Source organism: Lontra canadensis, unplaced genomic scaffold, assembly GCF_010015895.1.
Source record: "Lontra canadensis isolate GAN:19392208 unplaced genomic scaffold, GSC_riverotter_1.0 scaffold132, whole genome shotgun sequence".
NCBI lineage: Eukaryota > Metazoa > Chordata > Mammalia > Carnivora > Mustelidae > Lontra > Lontra canadensis.
In genome coordinates this window covers 2,276,171-2,292,615 of record NW_022631126.1, presented here as the reverse complement: position 1 = coordinate 2,292,615, position 16,445 = coordinate 2,276,171, and the positions used below count along the sequence as shown (strand labels likewise).

General features: G+C 52.4%; 1 protein-coding gene across 3 annotated transcripts in view; it reads right to left on the bottom strand.

Annotated features, from left to right (window-relative positions):
• The window catches only part of GSG1L (GSG1 like), a 197,569-nt gene that overhangs the window by 59,872 nt on the left and 121,252 nt on the right, over window positions 1-16,445 (bottom strand). For all 3 annotated transcript variants that reach the window (XM_032842683.1, XM_032842684.1, XM_032842685.1), the window contains exon 3: window positions 12,755-12,907. In XM_032842683.1, the coding sequence (XP_032698574.1) occupies window positions 12,755-12,907 (153 nt within the window). The remainder of the gene's footprint in view (window positions 1-12,754; window positions 12,908-16,445) is intronic.

Genomic DNA, 16,445 nt, shown 5'->3' with positions numbered 1-16,445 from the left:
CTATCTGTCCTATCAGAACCTATCCCCCTTCTGCTACCCCCTGGCAAGAAGTTCACAGAAAGCTGGGCCAGGCCCTGCTCAGATCTGCTGTCTTGGGTCCAGCACAGACACGGAGCATCAGCATTGCTCCATGGAGCCAAATTAAATCGCACAGAACAACTGCTCAGATCAGCAAAGACCCACAGCCAGTCAGAGGAGGCCAGATGCCAGCCCCCAGGTCCCAGAGCATGTCTTAACTCCCCCAGAGTCCGTCTTACTCAGCCTGAAAGGCCACCATCAGCAGGCGACCTTGAACATGGGTTTGAACTTCACTTCCAAAGTGGATTTTTTTCAACAAGTACCGTACTGTAGACGTATTTTCTCTTTCTTATGATATTCTTAATTACATTTTCTTTCTCTAGATTTCTTTACCATAAGAACGCAGTATATATTATGTATAACATATCAGATGTGTGCTAACTCACTGTTGATGTTGTTGGTAAGACTTCCGGTCAACAGTAGACGACTCATAGTTAAGTTTCGGGGGAGTTAAAATCTATACATGGATTTTCGACTACATGGGGACTCAGTGCCACTAATCCCCATGGGTTCAAAGGTCACCTGTATATGCAAAAAACAAAACAAAACAAAACAAAACAAAACAAAAAACCCTAACTCTCATCCAGAAAGCACAGATGTACATATAATATGTAAGCAGATATACCGTATACCTACTGAGTGAAAGTTCCATGGAAGAAAGAACAATTAGGAAAAAAACTTCTAACAAGGATCCTAGGAGAACAATGATGAAACCAAGGTTGAGAACACTGTCCTGGAACCACATCGTGGTCCCTCCATCTCTGAGTCAAAGGGAGGAGGTTGTCCTAACTGGCAGAGGAACACAGCAGGACCTTCTTCTTCTTCTTCTTTTTTTTTTTTTTTTTAAGATTTTATTTAGTTATTTGACAGAGAGAGACAGCCAGAGAGGGAACACAAGCAGGGGGAGTTGGAGAGAGAAAAGCAGGCTTCCCGCGGAGCAGGAAGCCCGATGTGGGGCTCCATCACAGGACCCTGGCCAGGATCATGACCTGAGCCGAAGGCAGACGCTTAATGACTGAGTCACCCAGGTGTCCCGCAGCAGGACATTCTGAAAGGGTACTCCCGACCACCTCACTTGCCCCGGTCTAGAATCGTCACTGATCCCACTGGCTCCAGAGGGAAGTCCGAACTGCCAAGCATGGCGGCTTCTTTAGCATTCTCTCTCCCCGCGCTCCCTGTGCTCAAGCTCTTATCAAAGCTGCAGGTGAGCTACGGATTCCTATCTCCATCCCCATCTCTCCTATGCCAGCTCTATCAGCCCATCCTGTTGGCTCTACCTTTCAAACCTATCCAGAGGCCAGCCACCTGTCACACCTCCACCATCGCCGTCCTGGCCCGAGCCGCCTGCGTCTCTCACCTGGACCATTCTAGTAGGCTCCTCACATCCTCCTTGCTGAAAATCCTCAGGGGCTCCCCCGCTGCACCCCACCCATGGCAAGCCCTGTCTCCTAGCCTGGGATCCTCAGACTGCCACAATCCCACCCAGCTTTTCCACTTCCCCACCCCCGCCATCACAGTCCCTGCCAGCCAGTCCCTGTGCCAACCTCCCTGAGCTGGGGCTGGAAACCCTTCCCTGGCTTCCTCCCCCAGGCCCTGGGGAGAAACCAGAAGCCTTGCACGGCCCACCTCTGCATCTCCAGGTTCCTCCCATGGCCACCTTGAGAATAGCCCACTGGCCTGGGGCTGCCTTCTCCCTGCCCTCTTGGCCGGAGCACTGTCTCCAACCCCCTTCACCCTCACCGCCCCCTCAGCCAGCTAACTCCTCTCACCCTTTAGGCCTCAGAGGGCAGCCCCCCAGTGGGGCAGGGTCCCCTGTGACAGAGTCTTGGGACTTCCTCTTGCTGTCACAGGCTCTGCACTCGGCATCCACTGCCTCCCCCACCAGACAAAGCTCCCCCATGCCCTGCCCCGGTGTAGAGAGCCTGCTGCCTGCTTCCTGGCACCTGGCACAGGGGAAATGCTCAAGGACTTTCTGTGGAAGGAAGAAAGGGAGGGAGGAACGGGAGGAGAAATGAATGAAGAACCGATGTGGTCTCCTTGCCTTTGTCACCCGTGACCACCCTGGGATCACCTTTCTGCCCATCCTTTAAGGCCTCATTTGAGGCCAAGTGTTTCTCCCAGTTTCTGTGGGCCCCCGGGGGAGAGGCCGGCTGCCACAGGCCCACCTCCCCCAGCGCCCTCGGCTCCAGTCGGCCACACACAGTCAAAATACATTTAAACCGCAAACCAAAAGTCCCGAGGCCCTCCCGCGAGCAGAGAGAAGCGGAAAGGAAGCAGCACGGGGGCCGGAGGGAAGAGTAGTTCAGCGGACTGGCAGCTGTGAAAGGTCAAGGGCTGGCGCTGACAGGGCGGATGGCTGGTGGGGGTTCTGTCTTAGGAAACCCGAGGGCAAGACCTGCGCTCTTCTAAGAAACTCGGGATGCACTGGTGGAGTAGTGCACGTGCTAAGGGCCCCAAACACAGGGCTAGCAGACAGGGCTTCTCATCCAAACTGGAGCAACCAGGATGCGCTCGTTCAGTTAGCCCTGTCCCTGGTCCCCGCACCCCTGCCCCTTCTCAGGCAAGCCTGTTTAACAAGCAAGGCCTGAGCACACGTCACTCGCCCACTCGCTCCGCTGGCTCCTCCATGGATGGTTTCATTTCACGGCTCCAAACCATCCTGCCACTGCTTTCTCAGAGACAACACAGGGGCTCAGAGAAGATACGCAATTTGCCCAGGACACACAGTCCAATGTGGCTGGGCTGGGATCCAGTTTCAGAGCCCACGCCTGCCCTAGGAGCCCACACTGCGAACCCAAAGGCTCAGGCACCACCCAGCTCACGTGGAGGGTTCTACCCATGGGCTTCGCCTCTGGAGTTCTCGTGCATTCGATGAGAAGTAGCTGAGGGTCAGGACTTCAGGCCTCAACAGTGAAGGAGAATGATCAGGTCCCTGCTCTCCTGGAGCCCACTGTGTAGGGCAATGGTTCTCAACCGGGCGGGATTCTGCCTCCCGAGGAACGCTGGGTGAGGTCCAGAGACATTTTGGTTATCATGCCTTGGAAGGAGGTATTGCTGGGGCCTCCGGTGGCTAGAGGCCAAGGATGCTACTGAGCCTACCAGATCCAGGACAGCCCACCCTCCCCCACCAAGAAGAATGACCCGGCACAAAATGTTGTACCAAGGTTGAGCAAACCACGTCTGGGGAGAAGGGCGGGGCAGCAGACAAGTAAACAGATGAGTATGGAAGTTCTTTCATCCACTCAATGGTATCCACTGAGTGCCTAAGGCACTGCTGGAAAGCCCTAAGCCATTACTAAAAACCACACAGGAGGGTGGGCATGGTGATGGGAAGGGGGAGGAGGGGAAGACCCTCCACTTCCAAGCAGATGCCCTTTGAGAGGGGCCTGAAGGAGTCAGCAGAGTGTGGGAGGGCAGTCCCGCAGACGGAGCCCCAGGCTTGGGCAAGATGGGCTCCGAGTGCCAGGAACACCTAGGAGGGACTGAAATGCAGGAGACGAAGTGACTTAGAGAGGAAGGCACAGGCCACACTTCATAGTCAGGGGACGGAGACTGGGTCTGATTCCACAAATGCAACCTTTGATAAACACCAACTAGAAATGGCAAAAACAGACTGTCTTAGAAAAAAAATCATGAAAACGGTCAAATTAGGCTAAGTGAAAAAGATTCTACATATTTTTAAATCCCTAAAGGTTCTGGAACTGGATTACAGGGGAGAGCTGTGCCCATGGGGAATTTCAACTTCAGGTCCCCGGGGAGTAAGCCAACTGATCCTCAGGCAAATGCGTGTGGCTGGATAATAGTTTAAGATGTTAATTCGTGTTCTTTCCACTGTATTTTCTCCCCCTTTTCTTTCCCTCCATCCAGAGGCTCTAAACCTCCTTGTCCCAGAGGTTTGCAGGAGAGGGGCAAGAAAAGCCCATCTACAAATCCTTCCCTTCCCCGGTTTTTTCACTTTCGGAAGCCTTCATTTACTGAGCAGATTAGGTAGGTCATGGGCCTCTGGGGGTGGGGTGGGGGAAGGAGCTGTCTATACTGTAATCTTTAGGACAAAATAAAAAAAGTTGGCCTTTTCTTGGCTGGGGCCGGGGAGGGAAGTGAGGGTCTGCAAAGACGTTCTGTTGGCTGGCACTGATCACTTCAAATATTTTGAATTCAAAGTTAAACAGAGGATTACCATGTGACCCAGCCATTCCTGCCCTCAGAAAACATATGTCCACACCAACACTGGTCCATGAATGTTCCTGCTACCATCACAGAAGGCTCAGAGCTAGCCAGAAAGTGGACACAACACACATGCCCCATCCACTGATAAATGGAGAAACTGGATGTGGCGGACCTGGGCTATAGAATGTTGTTCTTCAGTAGAAAGGAATGGGATGCTGACCCCTGCTAGAACACGGATAAAACCCGTGAAGACCTCACGCTAAGTGAAAGCAGCAAGTCGTAAAGACCCTACATTGTAGGATCTCATTTATGCAGGATGTCTGGAAGGCAAATATGGAGACAGACCGTGGATGAGCGGCTGCCCACAGCTGGAGGCTTGGTGGATGATAAGGAGTCTTAGTGGGTACCGGGTTTCTTTTTGGGACTACGAAAAGGTTTTATAATCGCACTGTGGTGATGATTACTAAAAAGCAAAAATTGTACACTTTACATGGGAGAATTTTACGATCGATAAGTTATGCTTCAGTAAAGCTATTTTAAAAACAATGGAATTAAAAATCTGATCTGGGGCTTTCCTGGAAGGCCACACAGCTCTCTCCATGGCAACCATGTGCTGCTGAGTGGGCGTGCCCTCCCGTTTGCCAGGGTCCTCACAGTCACTGTTGTATTACACCCGGCTGGCCTTCCCCACTGATGTCACCCACACTATTCAGTGGGCACTGGATTTGAGAACTTGGATCGAGAGTGACAGGACCGCAGGTGCTGAAAGTATCAGCCTCATTCTCTTATCTCCCGTGTGGCCCTAACGACAAAAACCCCGGGGGACCAGAAGGGACTGGATGTACAGAGCAGCCGAGGCGCAGCAGCAGCCTCCATGGGCCCATGGGGTAGTAAAGCACATGGGCTTTCAGGACAGAACCGTAATCACCAGCCCCATGCCTTGATGTTCTCAGCTATAAAATGGGGCATGAGGATAGCACCTACCATCACCGCCTTCCACAGAGGTGATGGGTTTAGAAGACTAGCACATAGCAGACGCTCAGTAAATGCTAGCTACTGAGCCCATAACTTCCTGTCTACACTTCCAAATTCTCAGAACTTCTGAAATCCAAAAGCTTCTTTGTAACTCATTGTGGGCACAAAACCTGGCTTGACCTGAGCTCATTTAGCGAGAAAGCCTGATCTGAATGGATGTGAAACTACTGACGGTCTTTATTTATCCCCCTAGCATGAATATTCCTGGCTTTTACCGCAGAGATAGGAGATATGTTGCTTACAGGGTGCTGCCCAGCCCCTGCCGCAGTGGTAGGTAACGGATGGTCTAGGCAACCACATTACCTTCCAAAATTTGAAAAGTTCTGGATTCTAGGACACTTCTGGCTGGGTTTCGGGGACTGTGACCTGTAGGATGATGGCAAAAACGAAGACGGATCCTGTGTCTGTCTGGCGTTACATAAGACCATAGAGACAGGAGGGAGACAGCTCCCCAAAATTCTGAAGACTTGTACTAGGCCAGGAGGACAGGAGCTCAGTACGAAAATTAAGATCTTTCCCAGAAACACCCCGGGGATCAGGGGATCAGCGTGGCACTGGCCAGATCGGCTTCAGAGAACGGAGTTTGGGGAGCCTGGGCGTGGGAAGAATGGGAACAGGGAGCTGGAGAAAGGATCCAAAGCACTCCCAGACTCCCCACAAAGCCTGCAGGCCAAGCAGGCCCACCCCCTTAGAAGACGGCCCAGGCCCCTCATGCCCTTAAACCGTTACCAGTGTGGCCCCGCCCACCCAAACAGGACCCAGCTGCAGGCACAGCTCCAGTCTGCCCATCCAGACCCCTGTTTAATAAAGAATCTGACTGGCGATTTGTCCTGGGTTCTGAGAGGGAGGCTCTAAATCCTTGGTATTTCCTGAATCCCAAGGACTGGGGTGTCCTTGTTATGCACGAGCTCCTGGATCACAGCTGAGTTTTTGCTAATGAATGAGATGACTCAAAATGGGGGCTGGCCACCAGGCAGATCCACCATGGGATCAGAGGATAGGGCTTGGAGCCAGCGCCAACATCAGCCTCCAGGGGGTAGGCTGGAGGGTTAGAGAACCAGTTCAAGCGCAGGGCCTGAGATCCCATCAATCCTGCCTATGTAATGAGCCCCCAGTAAAAGCCTCTGTACACCAGGCTCAAGCAAGCTGCCTGGTTAATGAACACAGTTGTACCACCAAGGCAATGCACCCCGACCCCACCACATCAGGTGGGCACTGAAGCCATGCATTTGAGGCCCTCCCATACCTCGCCCTTAGGGTCTCTTTCTTGGGTCCCTTCTGGCTCCCCCCGGTCTAGTGTATGATCACAGGGGCTTGTGGGAACCCTGACTTTGTCAGCTGGTCAGGAGGGAGGCTGGCCTGGGCTAAGACTGAACTTGTGGTGGGCATCTGAGGTGGGGGCAGTCTGGCTGGGGACCGTGGCGTCCAAGGCTCGCTCGCTCTGGGTGGACGGCGTGAGAATTCTATTGCAGTGTACCAGTGGTATCAGAAGACCCCCCCTTTCCCTTGATTTGGTTTTCTGCCAGACGCTGTCAGTCCCGCCCCAATGCCAGAGGCCACCTGCAGCATGGGTTAGGATGGTTCCTGTGCCCGTTAGCAGCTTCCTTCCTCAGATACTTGCTTTCTTAGGTGGAGAAGAGTAGAGATTCTGGAAGGTTAATGCCTCGGGAGAGACTCTAAACCAGTGCCCGGCAGGAGCTGGTGAGTAAAGAGCGCTGCTTTCTCACCCTTTGGGTGAACAGTTCTGAGATGTGTTCTGCACAGTCTCTCAGAGGGACCCCAGCAGGACTGACCCCCAATCGCTCCCCGTGCTCACCTTCTCATCGCCACTCCCTTTATCGACTTTCCTCCCTTCCTGCCTTCCTTCTCCGCTCTCCCACCACACGTCCTGGGATTACCTCCCAAATAAGCTACCATCACCCAAGTCTTCATCTTAGGATCTGCTTTGAAGGAACCCAGATCAAGACCTCTGCCCTTCCTGGAGCTCTGAGTCTTTAGCTCCACTGCTGACCTCCTGCTACTCTCCCAACCTGACAAGCCATTGGGATTTGCAGTCAACCTGGTCATCTGGGCAGCCACTTGTCCATCACTGCATAATAATCTTGCTTAGTCCACACCATGGGCATGTCTAGGGACCCAGGCCTGCCTAATCAGTATTTCATTCTCTGGAATGGAAACTGGCTCAGGAATGAGTCTATGAACCTAGCTGACCCAGTCATAGTCCTCCTTAAAGTTTTGCAGGAGCTGTTGGAAAGGAGTTCTCTCTACCCCCTGGAATCTTACGTTAAGCCTGGAGGTGCTTGTGACCCTCTTCTCTCCACATGGACAAAGCATAATTGAGAATGAAGTCAGAAGAAAGCAGAGTTTGGAGATACACATAGATTCTTGACGACATGATCACCTGGATGCAACCATGCCTGAAGCTCAACCACCTTGTATTTTCCAATTAGGTGAATCAACATGTTTTTATCATCATCCCCTTTCTTCTGTTAGCTAGTATGATTGGGTTCTTGTCATTTGCAATAAAAAGAATCTTTAATAATATAGAAATACATATTTCTCTAACTCAGACCCTATTCATTTTTAGATGCAAAAATACACAAAAGTACTTGCTTTCTAAGTTATAGGTGAGAGACCCCGTCTGACCAGGGCAGGGAGACTGAACAGAGAGGATTATCCATGTGGGATTCTTTCAGCATAGACCCAAGAATTAGGGTATCAAGAAACTCATCCTACACAGTTACAATTGCCACACTAAGAGAAACTCCAAGATCCCCCAACCTCTGCCCGAAGCACACTGTGATGTCCACCTTGGCGGCCATGGAGCTGCTTGTTCCTCGGTCCACACCTCATTCTGAAAGGGTTCCTGAAACCCGATTCCAAACAGCAACCTTGCCTTGGTGATTTTTTGTTTTACCACAAAATTTCCTTTTTCTCATTGCTTAACGAAATACTCTTACTGCCTTCTCCATGAGGTCTGCTTATTTCCCAGAAATGGTCACGTTTTTCTCCGTGCCGCAGCAGCTTTTACTAAAAGCCCACAGTTGGCTGGATTGCACGGGGAGTCTCCAAATGACTGTGTTTTTCCTAAGTAGATCGGTCTCGTTCTTCAGAGGAATTGAGGAAGAACAGACATGTTCCAGCCTGCTCTCACATTCCTTCTGGGCTCTAAGACTCTGGTAACTGGGGGTAGAAACTCAGGGAGTTCCGTCTTCTCCAGCACCTCTTTGCTAAAGTCACAGGACCTGTCAAGGGGCCACAGGCGGCTGGAGCCACCCCTGGTCTAGAACTGGGTCTTGCCCGGTCCTGAGAGCCCCAGGAAAGATGTGGCCCGCTGCAGGGCCTCGTCATGACTTTCATGGGCCCCACGCACGTTTGTCTCCACGGGCCTGTTCCTCCATAAAAGAAATATTAAAAATCACACTTTATGACTGCAATGGTGGAAAGATAATTATGATCCAATCTAGATTCACTCTTAGGTCTTCATTATTATTGCATTAATTTTTCTTCTGTTGCTTTGAAAAGCAGTCAAATTGAAAACATTTTGTGGGTCCCTAGAAGTACTGAAAACTCTAGGTCCCAGGCCAGTGGGCCAGCAACCACAGCCCCCGCCCCCAGTCCTCGGGGCCGAACCCCATCTGTACAACCACCTTTTGCCAGGAATGCAGCCCTGTTGGAGGACCCTGCCAGCCTGTCTCCCTTCACTGGAGAGCATGATGCCCTTGCCCCCTGCCTCACTGGGACAGGGCTGGTCCCTGGGCCACGATCCGCCCCTCGATGTACTTACTGGAAGACAGCTGGGAACAATAACAGGACAAGCTGAAGTCCCCCCCACCCCCTGCTCAAAGCGCCTTATGCAGCAGGCTCGGCCAGGGGTTTAACAGGGGATGCGCGCAGTGCTAGCCCCTCCTCGCAAGGACACCACGTGGCAGGCCGAGCCCAGTGCCGGTACTCCTGGCTTCTCAGCCAGCACTGGCTCTTATGAGCCATCAGAATCATTTGGTTCGTTGTCATAACTGGTTATAATAATTGGGTTAAGTAGGGGATGCCCCAAGTCTGCTTTCCCCTCTATCCTAGAAGGCTTTGACCTTGGGCTGAGGACCCCTCTGTGTGAGCTGGTCTGGCAGCCTCAGAGCCCAGCCCTTGCCCCCTCCCATGGGCTCGGTCAATGGGCTTGCCCAATCCTTCGCCTCCCATCAGAGCCGACCGGAAGCCCACCCCTCTCCTCCAGGGCCTTCCTAGCCCCTTGCCCTGTTCTCAAGTGGCTCCAGAAAGGCCAGGGGCTCCTGGGACCGGGTAGCCTCTCTGCTGGTGTCCTGTTGCCTGCCTGTCTACCTTCTCCCAGGCATGAAGACAAAATCCTTTCTCTCCCCCACTGGCTACTTCGGTCTTCTGACATCATCTGGCTCACACATGCTTCTTAGTTACTGTTTTCTTAAGACTTGAAAGTCTTCTCCCTCCAGCCCAGTCACCCCTGCTGCTCGATCCTATGAAAAGAACACAGGGCTTTGAGGCCAGCAGGAGCCGGGTTTAATCCTGGCTCCACAACTGACCAGCTGTGTGACCCTGGGCAACTCAATTAACCTCCGTGAGCCCTGCATTGTTTATCTGTTTGAAATTACGGCAGACAATCTTATTTTCTTTAGCAGTGGGGCTCTGGGTTTTTTTTTTTTTTTTTTTTTGCTTTGTTTTGAGGGGCGAAAACTTTGCTAAGCCCTTTGAGGCAGGGGAAGAGCCAGCACCTCCTACCCCACGAGAGGTCTGCGTGTAGACCTGGAAATGCCTTCTCGGGCTGCCCACCAGCTCTTACTGTGTGACTGGAGGGCGCAGGGGGAGGGGGAGGGCTGGCTGCTTGGGATAATGGAGGGGATTTTCTTCGAGCTTGGAGCGGGGAAAGAAAACGTGAAATTGCCACCAAGGGAGAGGGACCAGCGTGTCACAGCCCACCTGCTCAAACCAGACCCATCACCTCCCACTACCTGCTCTTTTCCCACCTTCCCCGTCTCGGTGATCCACCGCTCGTCCCATCCCTGGCCAGAAGCCAGCCAGAAGCCAGCCAGGGGATCCCGGGTGAGAGGCTCTGGCCGTCTGGACCTGCAGAGTGCTCCTCAGAATCATGTTTCTGGCTGCCTAAAGTAAAACACATAGGCTGAGAGAGCTCTATGGAAATCTAGTTAGCAAAACATTCAAACAGGTGTGCGGCACTGGAATATTTGTCTTCTTCATTAACACCCTAGGTAACAGCATTCTGCAAAAGCTCTAGTAAGCTTTTCACTTTGGAATGAACGCACCTCAAGGTACTTGCCGCGACTGTCACAGGAGAGCCAAAACACAGACTGTTACTGGTGACGACACCACAGGCGCTCCCCTCTATGGAGTTCTGTTGTCTCCGTTCACTGCTGAAGGACTTACTGCATGTCAGTTACAAGTTCAGGAACTAAGGCTGGAACATTAGCCCCCACCCGACTCATGGACCCCCTGAGTTCTGTGGACTCCAAGCTAGGAAGCTGCCCTGGGTCCTCTGCTTTCCATACCCATACCCATACTCTCTTGAGCAGTCTACAACCCTGCTCACCTCACCTCCTAGCCGGACAGAGGGCAGGTGTGCCTGTTCCCACCGCCCCTGCATCCTCTCTAACCTCCTGGCCAGTCTCCTTGCCTCCACTCTTGCTCCACTCCATCCTTGCCACAGCCAGAGCCCTCACCCCCAAATGCACATTTGACCATAGCCCCTCTGCTCCGGATTCTTGATGTCTCCCTGTCGTCTCCAGGGGAAAATCTGAAGATCATGGCAAAGCACCAAGACCCTCCCTCAGCCAGCTCTCCTGCCTTATCTCTCGATTCTCTCGCTCTCTCTACTCTGCCTTCCCATCATTCTGAACAACTCGGAGTTTCCAGAATATGCCACCCCACTAGGCCTCTGCCCATGCTGTTCCCTCTATCCGGAATGCCTTCCCCAAGCTGTCCATGAGGGAAACTCTTATGTTTTCTTCCAAGTGTCAGCTCAAAGGGATGCCTTCTCCATCCCCATCCCCCATCCCCCATCCCCCCCCCTGGGCCCGGTACACAGAGGTCAACCCACTATTTTCTAATTGTTTGATGAGGCTGTCTCTCACAAGACTGCAAACTTCAGGAGGGTGAAGATGCAGTCATTTTTCCTTTGACTCCCCCAAACCTCCAGTACCTGGTCCTTCAGGCCTTCTTCTAATATTGAGTAAATCACTACAGGATGGAGGGAGGAAAAAAAGAACAAATAGGTCCAGAATAGTCCATGGTTCGATAGCTAGGAATGGTGTGAACAGGACCCAAAACAACACTATGCCATGAAGCTCACTCTCTTTTTCTTTGCTTTCCTTTCCTGTGATGGTTAGATTTCCACGTCCCAAGAATGCCAAGTCACGTGTGTTTTGATCTGTGGGGTGTGCCGTAATCTCTTGAATTCAGCTCACGATCTTTGAGGGGTCCCTCTGTTAGATACACACACTTCAATTAGGGGGAGATTATTTCCCTTACCAAAAGGCTCATCGTTTCAGTTTCATTAAATAGAGGGTTCTTCCAATGCATGAAGAATGGGATTAGACTTATAGAAATTCAATTTACATTTGGCTTTTTAGGAACAGATATCTTACACAGCCAAGCCACCACTATATCTGTCAGACCGCCTGAAGTTATGGTTCCTAGGCTCCTTTTACTCCCTCTGGCACATTCCCTTCTTAACCCCTCCTGACCTGGATCTGTTGAAACAACTCTGGACACCTGGCCACGTAATCCAGTGGCCTTTTCTTGGAGTCGTCTGTCTCCACCTCCCTGAGTCCTTTCACAAGGGTGGCCAACCCATTCTCCCTAAAGCCTTCAAAATCCCCGGCTCTGGGGCTTTTCTGCACCATCTCTGCCCACCCCCATGCTAGTCCCTGAGCTTCCAGAAGTGTTGGCTCCCTCGGCTTCCACGTGAATGTCTCAGAGGCACATAAACTAAAGCAGATGAGTGATGGGCCTGCCTCCCCCAAAGGGCTCCCCCCTTCATATCCCTATGGAAGACATCATCATCCACTCATTCTCATAAGGCATCTCTCTCTGCCTTGTCCCGCAAATACCATCCATCACGGGCTGTAAGATGTTCAGCTCCTGAATATGTCTCTAGCCAATCCACCTCTCTCTCCTGCACATGGGAAACGCCACCAAAGCTGCAACTGTCCCTTTCTAAAACACCAGTCCTTATGATTAGGCCAGCACCTGGCACGTGATAGATATTCAATAACCACCAAAGGCATGAATAAGTGAGCAGATAAATCCTATTTTACAAACTATAACACAGAGGCTCAGAGAAGGTAAGTGACTGGTGTAAGGTCACCCAGCTGGAGGGTGAGGGGGCAGGGCACAGCCAAGCCTCAGCTCCAAGGCAGCTCCCGCACCCACAGTCCATTCCGCCTGAAGCCCAGGGCTAGGCTCCACTTCCTGAGGCCCTCCCCCTTACCTGACAGCACCGTGAAGACAGCTGCGAAGGCGTTGAGCTTGAGGCCGTCGATGACATTGCTGGAGTGAAAGAGCTCGAGACACATGAGGCTGAAGCCAACCACCAGCAGGAGAATATAGAGCACCTCGGAGACCACTGACAGCCACAGGACCCCTGCAGGACAGGGTCAGAGCGGCCGTGAGATTAGGGACCCAGCAGGGTGGCCCCACCTGGAGTACCTCCCACCCCACGCCCATCGGTTGGAGAACCCAGACGAGGACGGCAGTTCTAGGGTGCGTCCTGATGACACAGCGGATCAGGGCCATGTCCCCAGAACTGGCTCAGGCGCCCAAGCCCAAGTCAGTGGGAGCCCGAGGTTCTCGAGGTGACGCTTACTAGTGCGGGACCCCTTCTGACAGGAGGGAGGAACCTCCGTCCTGCAGCTGAGCAGGGTCTCTTTCCTCATCTGCTAGATGACTGCTCCCTGCGGGAGCTGTCTGATGGTCCGGAAGGCACCTGCCTTAGGATGAAGCGGACACTGTCATTTCGGAATTGAGTGCCGGGCGGATGACATCACCGGGCCAATCCCCAGCCCCGAGGGCTTCCCGGTGGCTAAACTGGTCAGGGCGGTGTTCTCTGTCACCTGCAGCTACGAGCATACTCCTACATTTTCATTGACCTTACTCCACTTTTTTCTAGAAACCACTAGAGCTCCTGCCATACCTTCAACCTCGTGGCTGTCCTGGAAGCAGCCATGTTCTAAAAGGAGAGGCTCCCTTCCTGGGATTGATTGGTCCGGTGTGATCGCGTGACTTAAGTTCAGCCAATCAGAACCCTTCCCTAGTAGTCCGCGCTTGGAAACGCAGAAGTGACCCGGAAGACCAGCTCTGATGACAGTGTGAGCCTTATGACAGCGCCCGGTTCCAGCTGTTCCTGAAGGCTCACGGCACCTCTGCCCTTCCAGTGGTTTGGCTCCTCAAGTGTTTGTTTTCCCTGTGCTAGCATAGCTCCCTTTTCTCCCCAATTTTTCCAATTTGGGTTGCCATCATCTGCCACCTAGCGTAGGGGGCATATTCTGTTTCTTCCACCTCCCCCCCCCACCCCCCCCGCCCCGACCACCACCACAAGACTTTCATTTGGAGTGTCCCTTCCCTTCTCTACGTCTGTGTAGTTCAGTTGCAGCTGACACATCCTGGCTCCACTTTTGGGGACATGATTCCTATCCAGTCAATTGGAGCTTCAGGACCCCCCTGACTCTAGTCATTGGTTCGGGAATGAACCTCTCTATGCCTGCGTTTCTTCACCTATAAAACAAGGATAATAATAACACCTATTTCATAGTGTTGTCGTGCTGTGAGGATTCCATTAGACAGCAATGTGAAGAGCTTGTTCTTAGCATCTAGTGACAGCTCAATTTGTGCAATATTATTGTTGTTGTGTGGGAGAGACACGTCCCCACCATGCCCCAGGAAATGGAGCCCAGGGGCGCTTGAGTGAAGTCAAGGGTCAAGATAAGAGAAATGCAATTGTGGGAGCAGATAAGATTTCTGAGAAAAAGGATGGGTGAAGAAAATGTAACACATCTGGTGACTTACTTTTCAAGCCACACTAATCACTGTTAGAACAAGACCCAAGCTTTAGAGAAGGGACTATGAACCAGGCCTGACCAGCCAGAGATGGACATATGACCCAAGTCAGTTCAATGAGAGTCAGTCACAGGACTTTCACTGGAATTATTGGCAAAAAAAATTCCTTTCTTTCTACTAGGTTTGAGCCTGGGAGGGTATAAGGATGGAGCTGACAGAGTCACCAAAGGGCAAGGGATTTCCTAAATGCAGGGCCAGTGCCAAGGAAGGCAGTGCTGTGGTGGAGGAGGATAGTGTCCTATGACATTGTTTGAGCCCCTGGATCCAGCCATGCCTGAAGCTCCCAGTTATTTGTTCTTTCTATCACATGAACCATTTAAGTCCTTGTCTTTGCCTAAGCCAGTCTGAGGTGGAATTTCTATCCTTTACAACAAAGAGTCTGTTCTCCAAACCTGTCAAACATGTTCTTCCTACCTCTCTGCCTTTATAAAAATTGTTCCTTCAACTGGGAATGTGCTAGGGACATCTAATATATACTATTTAGTGAATGAAGGCAATGGACAGAAATTTCTCAGTCCTTATCTGCTCCCTGATGAAGAATCCAGATTCTGAAACACCCACTATCATTCCTAGCACAACAGGCTTTCAGAGCTGTGGAGAAATTCTTTCTCTCTCTCTCTCTCTCTCTTTTTTTTTTTTTTTTTTTTTTTTTGGCTACAAAAATATCACATCTCCTGGGCAATCCCTTGGATTTCTGTAAGAGAATAATGTGCTCTTGGCAGCCCGGCTGTTGTTAAAACACCCCCTGGCAAGGCACACTTATAGCCTCTGAGGCCCCTCTCTGGCCCAAGGCCCACCAAGGCAGCAGGGAGGAAGGCAGGAGATGTGGGGCGAGCTGAGCCACACCAGGAGGGCGGCAGCTCCCACGGAGGCCTGGCCTCCCTCCCAACAGCCTTCGCCCCTAGCTGCCATTGCCCTGGTGGCAAGTGGAGGCCGCCCCTCACCACTGTGCTGCTTACTGACTCAGCACCTCCCCCAGAGAGTCCCTATTCCCCACCCCCTGGGGGCGATGCTCTTGTCCCTGCCCACATGGGCTGAGGGCCAGGCCTCCATCCCTCCCCCCTCCCCCCTCCCCTCACAGCAGCATGCAGCTCTGCTCTTTCAGATGCGCTGAGAGTTGGGATGGGGCGTCAGAGGCCGAGATGCCCAGAAAATAAGTAAGTTAGCTGTGGGGAAACAGGCACCAGTCTCTCTGATGCCTGGTTAGGCTTACTCAGAGTTCTTATTCTCTCCAGATTTATTTCCCTGTCCTGCCTCCCCCAATTCCCTTACCGCTCTCCGCTGGGGCATTTCCTTTGTACAGACTTACATGTAAATCCTCATCTCAGTGTCTGTTTCTAAAGGAGGCTGACCTCAGACACTAGCATTCACCTGTTAACCTCCCAACGCCCGTGCGACGACGTAGTGAGGCAGCACCGGCTTTACAGAGGAACAAATTCCGATCAGAGGGACTAAGCAACTATCCTGCACAGCTAGGAAGTGGTACAGCCTGGGTTCGAACCCAGGCTTCTCTGACTCCAGGAGCCACACTGAAATCATATCATTCTCTATCCTGGGGTGGGTCAGAGGGGCCCTGCCTGGGTTGGAGGGCACAGGGTTCCCTGGCCACAGCTCTCATCTCCACGATCTCTGGCATTCCAGATATTCCTGAACCAGGATTCCTGCAAGAGGGTGGCCACCCAGTGGGATGGGGGAAGGGTAGACTTCAATCCTCCCCTATCCCACCAGAATGGGGGGTGGTGAGGGGTAGGAGGTCACAAGGAAGAGCAGACAGGTCTTGAGGACGCCGGAAGCCAGGCTGTGGAAGGTGTGCTTGACCCATGAGACTTAGGCAGTGAGGTCCTCAGGGTCTTAGCAAAGGAAGGCCCCCCGTCAGGAGGGTCTGGAAGGCTGCGTGGGTGGGGCGACCAGCTGGAGGTGGGCTGCCATGGCAACAGCAGTAGGTGAGGACAAGTGGGGAGCCTGATAACTTCCGAGGCATGGGCTTGGGGGACTCTGACCACGAAGGTGGTGGCAAAGAAACAGGGAGGAGACCAGAGTGGGGCCATGTGCCCTGCTTGGGCAAC